The 9,213-nt window shown below is 35.2% G+C and overlaps 1 protein-coding gene across 1 annotated transcript; it reads left to right on the top strand.

Annotated features, from left to right (window-relative positions):
* Window positions 1-2,559: 2,559 nt before the first annotated feature.
* Window positions 2,560-8,767, top strand: SYT4 (synaptotagmin IV; the record flags this gene model as incomplete). The annotated part of the gene is made up of 3 exons (XM_009706375.1): window positions 2,560-3,374; window positions 4,937-5,057; window positions 8,097-8,767. Coding segments are annotated over 3 exons (1,244 nt in total), but the record flags the coding sequence as incomplete, so codon positions are not given.
* Between the last annotated feature and the right edge of the window lie 446 nt (window positions 8,768-9,213).

Here is a 9,213-nt window from a genome sequence, read left to right as displayed (position 1 = left end):
CAGTGGGAGAGATGAAGAGGTTTGTGTATGTGAGTTCTCAGATGAGAGACGTTTGGGGTTGTTTTCTCTGTCTTGGTTAAAGTAGTGTGGCTTCAGAGTTAAATGATGTAAATGCATCCTGTTCCACAGAGAAAAATCCTTGTTCAAGCCATTCTTGGAATAATTGTGATTCTTTTTTTCTAAACATCAGTTAAAGTGAAAGGTAGTCTTGTAAAAGACACTGCTAGGAAAATGAAAATACAGGATCATGGTGTTTTTAGCTAACAGCTGCATGTTGATCAATCTGAGTTCATTGAGAATAGCAATGACAACAATGAACTTTCCAGGTTTGTCATTGCCATGCGCTGGATGTAGGGTGATTAACTGTGATACCAGAAGTTTCAGAAACAATCATATGTGTGCACTTATAAAATAGATACATAAATAGCTTTACTCAGAAAAGTGGTAAGTAGAAATGTTTGTGAACTCTGCTTTACAAATATTGACATTAACCTAAATTATATTTGCTTTGGTAGTGGTTTAATTCAAGGATCATTCCATTGACTTAATTGAAGTGACTCCAGATTTATATCACACAACTGAAATAATAACTGCTCCTAGAATCAATAGGTGGTGTTTCCTATTAATACACTGCCTTGAATATCAACCAATTGATTTACATCACAAAAACAGCAAGAAATTCAGGTTGCAACATAATTAGTCTTAAATATAAAATCATTTTAGTTACCATTTCATCTTCTTTCCTACCCCACCCACTTAATGTTTCTGATCACACTTGTGACATCATGCTTATCCAATCACTTATTTAAGAAAAACAATTGATATTTTAAACACTAAATTAATTCTACCATTGCTTTCAGAAGTCGTAGAATTAAAATATAGCATAATCTTTATTGCTGTAAAAAGACTGTCATCTCATGAGAAAGTACTGTAAATGTGCAAATCATTCTTAAAGGTTGTTAAAGTATTCTGATTAGTTTTCAACTACTTCTTGCTTTCTACCTTTATACTACATATATGTAAATTTCTGCAGCCCAGGGAATTCTTGAAACTCAGAGCCATGTGCTTAACTTAGAGAAAATACTCTTTGGTTATGTATATAATTTTTAGCCATTTCATTAAGTTCTTACAGTTAAGTATGTAGACTGATACAGCTTGTAGGCAAAGAGAAAGTGACAAGAATATTGTAAGAAGAAATTAATAACCAGGCCTGATCCTTTCTGTGCTAGAACATTATGTCTTACTGTGCTCTGATAGTATTGTTGTGGATCTTTTTGAATTATCCCTCTAAAAACCAAAGATATAATGGTAGCACATCTATCTGCTCAGCTTTTACCTAGATCAAGATGATTTAATAAAACATAGAAGGGGATAGATTTGCTTTTGTCATTCAGAACAATCTGCTAAACATTTTCAAGAACCAGAACTGTTACACAATTGCCTTTATGCATAAACAGTGTCATTCCATTAATATTCTACTGGTCTTTCACTGTTTCAGGGAATAAAGATTAAGCTCTGATTGTTACATCGTGGGAGGTTTAAACTCACTTAGTAATGTTACTTATGGGCAAAATTGGATTTCCAATTAGTTGAGCTCATTTACCCTTCGACGCATGCTTTGAAGGGCTAATGACAGTCTATATGTAACTAATGTATCCACATGACAATTGAAGTTGTAACACTTGTTCACTTTTCTCTTTGTTCAGTTTAAATATAGGATTCATATTAAGGTAGAAGAGAGCTATGTTTTAATGCTTTTCTTATATACTCCTGAAAAGCAGTGACCCTTCCTGTAAAGTCCCCATAGCTTTGTTCGTAGTGTCTTAAATGCAAAGCTTAGTGGTTATCAATGATGAACTTAATAATTTTTTCAGCTTTGGACTCACATGTGACTTCCCAAAGTCACATCTGTCTGGAAAAGACATTTGGTATACAATTATTCCAAATTTTCTTGATAGACTTCCTCCTGCAAAGTATTGAAAATCCCTTTGAAACTGTTCAGTGTTATAACCTTCAATTAAACTCAGTTCTTTGAAGAGATACCCCCAGGCAATTATGGAATCAGACCATAAAAAATGAGTTAATTGAGTGTACAAAGAATTCTAGGAAACAGTGTGAAAAACAGATGATGTATCTATAAGTAATGTATATTTCAGAATCTGTTTTGTCTAACTGACAAAGCTCCGTAAACTCAGAGTTGAAACCTTCTGAGAGCTGGTACTACTCAGACATATAAACTCAGAAACCACACACAGAGGGATATGATAGTTGAGCAATTACTAACGGTTATTACTATTAGGATGAGAATTCTATTTTCCTCCCAAATTCTCTGTGTATGGAAAAATACTAACATAATAAGCGTGCCTTAGTATGGGACTACACATTCATGCCTGCAGGTGGCGAGCAATATGTACAAGGCAAAGCACTTTCAGTCTGTCGATCTTGCTGCTGTTATCATCTCGTATCAGTGTGTTTTACTGAATTATTACTTTATTAAATATCACACAGAGTCCAAGACATTGCTGCTTATGTACTTGTTGCTATTTATTTGATTTGCAGATGAAATTCCTACAGTGGTTGGGATCTTTAGTGCATTTGGCCTTGTCTTCTCTGTCTCCCTTTTTGCTTGGATCTGCTGCCAACGTAAATCTTCCAAATCCAATAAGACCCCTCCCTATAAGTTTGTCCATGTTTTGAAGGGGGTTGATATTTACCCTGAGAATCTCAACAGTAAGAAGAAGTTTGGAGCAGATGATAAAAGTGAAGCAAAGAACAAATCAGCGATGCCAAAGAATTCTCTCCATCTTGACCTGGAGAAGAAAGATCTAAATGGCAACTTCCCCAAAACAACCCCTAAAATCCAGAGTTCTCCAGATCTTGAAAATTTGTCTCCTAAGCACTTTACAGAAAGGAAGAAAGATTCAGTGTCCCCTGATAGTTTAAAATCCATCACTTCCCTGTCATCTGAAGATAAACAAGACAAGCTAGGAACTCTCTTTTTCTCATTAGAGTACAACTTTGAGAAAAAGGCATTTGTAGTGAACATCAAAGAAGCACGTGGGCTGCCAGCAATGGATGAACAGTCAATGACTTCTGATCCCTACATCAAAATGACAATCCTGCCTGAGAAAAAGCACAAAGTGAAAACCAGAGTTCTGAGAAAAACCTTAGATCCGGCTTTCGATGAGACCTTCACATTTTACGGGATCCCCTATAGTCAAATTCAAGACTTAACACTTCACTTTATGATCTTGAGCTTTGACAGGTTTTCCAGAGATGATGTCATTGGAGAAGTCCTCATTCCCCTCGCAGGAATTGAACTGTCAGAAGGAAGGCTGCTAATGGACAGAGAGATCATCAAAAGAAATGTTAGGGTAACATATTTTTTATTTAAAATTTGAAAGTGTTGTGCTAGTGTTAGCTATGATTCTCATGTAATGCTGCTGCCATCTTGGAAAGAAAAGGGAACAAGCTCATCATGCAAGTCACTGAGATGTTTTCATAATGGCAGTATGAGGAAGCAATTACATAAATGTAATAAAACAACATTACAATGAGCATGTTGCAAGAAATTACTAATATCCTAAACTCTACTTGCTTATTCATCTGGTCCAGCAGGTTTGAGTGGACCCATTTACATTAGGTCAAGAGGCCTCAATCCACATTAATTTGCTTTAAAAGGAAAGAATGCAAAGATTTCTATATCATTCCCCTTATCCCCCCTCCCCTTTTCTGTTTGACATCTTTCTTTCTTAAAGCTTTTTGAAATCATTGCAAAACTTTCACTTCAGCCACATGGGTTTAATAGCAGATTCCTAGAGAATGAAGGTAGTCCTTAGTTAAGGAATTGGAACCTATCAGAGACCGTGTTACTGATGCAGTAGTATCTATCTTCCTGCACTTCAGTGCTGTTACTACCTTCTCTCTCAAGAACTGTGACAGAGGCTGCAGCTCCACTAAGGATAGTAAGACACAAGGTAGAGGCCAAAGGCTTACTGAAGTCAATGGCAAAACATACTGACTTCAATGGGATAAAAATAATTTATATCATGTTGTCTCATTTCAGAATGTAAAGATCTTTTACAATCATCAGTGCTGAAACACAGAAATGCACAGGCATCGCACACACGTCTCTTAATCTCTACTAAGGGAGTGGAATGTGTATTGACTTTCAATTTGATTGTTTTCAAAGAGCAAGCATACTGCCAAATCAAATAAATGTCTACTAGACAGCATACCTATAACTAATACTGTTGATTTGCAATTCTATCGCTATATTACAACAACTATAACTATGTCAGTGATGTTTTTTGGATAACTTATTTGGTTTTCTGTTTCATAAGGTATTATTTTTGCTTGTTTCCCTTGCCTTCCTCCTTTCTGTGAAACAACCTACTACTGCAAATTCAAATCTAATAATCACAGAGAAAGTCTTTGATCTCATCTTTATTTCATGTGTATTACACTACTTTAGAAAGCATCAGGGATGAGATTTCAGTAACTGTTTGAATCCTTCCTGTTTAAAAACACTTTACCGAAGGTTTTCTTTATTTACAAGGTTGTTTTTTTTTTCAATATATCTTTATGGAATTTTGTCAAGATCTTTTTTGTTCACTGAGATTTTCTTCTCAGGTTGTAGGATTTTGTTTCTAATCTCTGAAGTTAATTATGTCATGTGAACCTATATTTTCACTTATTTATTATTTGTTTTTGTTCAGTCTAATAGCCAATCACAAGAAGAGTTATATAACTACAGTAGAGGGGAAATTATATTTCCTGTGTAAAACAGCAGAGCTCGATAAGTTACAACTTTTTACACCATTTCAGAGCATACAGTTATGTGACATTTCATAAATCTTCTTAATTCTGGTTTAAAGCTTGATCAATATAATTGCTTATAAATAGTCTTATTTCTTTTTTTCTTTCATTTCCTCAGAAATCATCTGGGCGTGGAGAATTACTGATCTCTCTCTGTTATCAGTCTACAACAAACACGCTCACTGTGGTTGTTTTAAAAGCCAGGCATCTACCTAAATCTGATGTGTCAGGATTATCAGGTAATGGTTTTACTAATGAATATGCCCTAAGAATATAAAACAAACAGACAGAAGACAGCTGAAATGTGACAAAGACTAAAAATATCCCATAAATGCAGAAATGATGTCTCTATTGTTTACAGTCTATTCATTTTATTCATACATAGGTCAATGCTTTATTTTCCTGAGTATGTATTTTACAATTTTGTTCTTCAATCATGTTAAAAATCCATGACATCTGTTAGCAGTGGAAACCAGTGAGTTTTGTGATTGTCTTGAACAGAACCCATCTGCCATAAATATGAGATGTTGTTTGCAGATACTAAAAGCTTTTATTTGTGACAAAAAATCAGTTTATTTATGGAACATCAGTATTGAATGAGATCATCACATGGTTTATTTCTGCTTAGCACCAGAAAAGCAACCAGTTACAGCTATGCTGAGTTTGGCCCACTGAGGACTAACATTTATTTAGCAAGGTGAAAAGATGAACTATGCCAGTATTGGAAGCAGGCTGTAAGATCACACCTATGTAGTATCATGAGCTGTACTTGGGGTGCACTAAGAAGCAGTAGTTTCCACACCCTTCTCGTAGTCTTGAGCCATTTTGCATTCATTGGAACCACCTTTGAAGTCGATACTAGAACTGCATTTAAATGCACATTCATACTCGATAACATGACAACATAATAACAGAATAAAGTTTAATGTACAATATACTACGGATAGGACAATCACACAAAAAGAACAGTATACAACAAAGGAATATAAAACAGTAGCGCATGTGCTGTTGATTTTGTATAGGACTGATACTCATTCATTTCACAGGATTTTTTTTAGAGAAGCAGAAGAAGAAGTAGTTTTGGGAACTACTGAATCACAAATACTACAGCAAATAATACAGACTTCCTACTTTTCATACCGAGAAAAAACGCAATTTACCTAGCAAGTTAACCCACCCTGGACCCAATACAACAAGGCTATAGATAACTCCCATTTACATGGTGAAGTTCCATTGAAATCCTCCTTCTGATCTCGATTTTATTCACATATTATAAAGAGAAAAGGTGTAAGTGGAACCCAACAGTATACTCCATTGTAAGAGAGCATACGTACTTTTAGTAATCAATCCCAGAGTCACAGCAGATAGTGGAAGTTTCATGAAGACAGCATGACAGCAAGCTGATCTCAATAGACCAAGTCTGGCTGAGGTTCACCCAGCCAGAATAACTTCAAAACAAAAGTTCTCCTAGTCTTAGTAGCCACCTGGACCCTATAGCACATCCAAACTATGCATTTGTTTACTGTACCTCTTATGAGTAAAGCTATAAATTCTGTTTACTCTTTCTGCTTCCCTCAGGACAACCTTGGTAACTATAATAGGAATATAATATTTCTAAGAGACAGAAGCCAGCATGCAACACTTGGACACCTAGTTCATTTAGACAGTTCTTCATTACTTGCTGTTCATCAGCAAGGCCAGGTTCAATAGGTATTTGGGTGTCAGTGATGTACTGCACTCACTACAGTCCTTATTTCCTCTGACTTTCCCCTCAGCACAAGATAAATCTTGGAAAAGGAGAGTGAAATGGTGTTTCTATGGGGTAAGCTAAACAATTGCATAACTCAATCTCCTTAGGAAGACAGGAACTTTTTTATTCAGAATCTGTTCCATTCCCATAACCTCCTTGGATTCCTTGATCACTAGTGTTAAGGTCTCCTAATAGACCTAATAAAATCAAAAGGAACATTCTAACCTTATCTAGTAGCTGGCCAGAGGTAACATTCAGAAAATGTCCTTTAAACAGAAATGAACAATCGCATGAATCCACTGACGGATATTGATTTTGATACATTTAATGCTTCTGTGGTGTATATTACATCATATTACATTAAATCCTATTTTTAAAATGTTTATTATGGTGATAGAGTATGAAAATGAAGAGGTATTCTGTCATACCTTCCTCCTGTTAAACCACTGTCAGTTCAATGAAACAAAAAACTTTTTATTGTCCAACTATTTCAGTCTATTAACTTTGGCATAACATTTCCAAATACAGTTCAGTTTTAATTTTCCTTTTTAAAAAAGTATGTAACTATTCTTGATGTTTATTAGCTGATTGTTTATTAGCTGTCTTGTTTGTCTGGGTTCAGTAGAAAGGATTTTTTTACTACATCTTTTCTCCTTGAGAATTTGGAAAGACACGCACACTTGCACTGAAATAAATACCAAGGTACTTGAAAGGGATGATTTTTAGATTTTAGGATTCTGTAGAATTCCTGATGGAAGAAATTTAGCTGTTGTTGAAGACAATAGCAAAGGAATCTTGCAACAGTTGAAGAATTATGAGAAATGCAAACACTCAAAGTTGGCTGACAGATAGAAGTATGGACATCTTCCCCTCCCTTCTTCAACAGTAGTACAGCACAGACATGAAGCCAAGTACATACCCTAACAACAAACTTTCCCTTACATTTAAAATTTAGTATTAAAAATGTTCAATAAAAAATGGTGGGAACAATTTAATCAAGGTAATTGACTTTGGTAGAATGACAACAGAAGCGAATCACATCCGTTAATCCATTCTTGCAGCACAAGCTCTTTCTTTCCGTTCTGAGGCTTTTCTTTGCATGAGTCTTATTAATGTTAATGATTATCCCCTACTGGTAGAATGTGTGAAAAACAGTTTTCTGTTGCACATGAAGTAATGATACATATTTGTCAGAGCCCACTAGTATTTCGTGTACTTTCAGACCACCTTTGCATGTAGTAGAGATGTTATTAGGGATAATGGATGACAGATTTGATGAGACGAATGACACCCTGAACTTCACTGACTATCTTGATTATATCTTTGGTGACCATAAAGGGAGCTTAAAGGAACTAATTTAGGTGTAAACACAAAAAAGGGATCAGATGGATCGTATTTAATGACTTGAAATGTCTCCTCATTGTGATGTAATTATGTTAGTAAGTTATGAAATTTATCATTAATTAGATCAAAGAATTTCTAGAAGACAGTGTTCAATAGCTGATCTGTGCTATTTTTTTAATTGCAGATCCTTATGTCAAAGTGAACCTGTACCATGCTAAGAAGAGAATTTCCAAAAAGAAAACCCATGTGAAGAAATGCACCCCCAACGCTGTGTTCAATGAATTATTTGTCTTTGACATTCCTTGTGAGGGCCTTGATGATATCAGCATTGAATTTTTAGTTTTAGATTCAGATAGAGGGTCAAGGAATGAGGTCATTGGCCGGTTAACCTTGGGATCTTCAGCAGAAGGAACAGGCGGAGAGCACTGGAAAGAAATTTGTGAATATCCTAGGAGACAAATTGCCAAATGGCATATGTTGTGTGACGGTTAGCAGCTTAGAGAGGAGCTGGAACTTCAAAAATCATATGTTTCCATAGGCAAGGAGCAGTTTTCTTTCTTTGCTATGTATAAGTACAGGCTTGTAACTACAAGACTTTTTTTGGGGGGGTGGGGAAATAGAAAATGGATTGAATTATCAGAACAGAAGGTAACTAAATTTTCACAGTAAATAAAGGGATTTTTATTTCATTAGACTTTAATGTGATTCTATCAGATTAATATTATCCTGGAGTTTAAATAATCTAAAACTACTGAAGTACTATAAACTTCAACAAGAACAGACTATTTTTCATTAAAATGTCAGTGGAAACTTTATTAGTACTGTTATGCAGAGAAAGATAACCTCATTAAAATAAGTTGCTAGATCTAAAAAAGTCACCTGTGGCTTTTTGGGGAAAAGGCTGAGTCTGTAAAAGCCACGGGGAATCAGGGTGAGTAGGAGGAGAATTCCTTCTACTCCTCCATCAAAAACCTTCTTTTATGAAAATTCAATCATTGTTTGTAGGTTTTGGTTGTTTATACTTTGATCATCCCAAAGACCAGACAGATTTTCAGCAATTTGCTTTACATATCACATCACGTGCAACTAGTTGCTTTATGTGTGGAAATACTGTATCATTATTTACACTTGGATTTTTTAATATGTATAGGTAAAACTTGTTTTATTACAGTTACCAAAATAGATACATTCTACAAATCATTAGGCAAATTAACATACATTGTTTTGTTAAAAGGGCTCCTTTACAGGTGACTGTACATGTTACAGCATAGTTAGAATTTGGGATTAGATATGGCTTGCAT

The sequence above is a fragment of the Cariama cristata genome, unplaced genomic scaffold (assembly GCF_000690535.1).
Source record: "Cariama cristata isolate BGI_N322 unplaced genomic scaffold, ASM69053v1 scaffold46488, whole genome shotgun sequence".
NCBI lineage: Eukaryota > Metazoa > Chordata > Aves > Cariamiformes > Cariamidae > Cariama > Cariama cristata.
The sequence above is the reverse complement of the archived record's forward strand: the minus strand, read 5'-3'. Positions and strand labels throughout refer to the sequence as shown.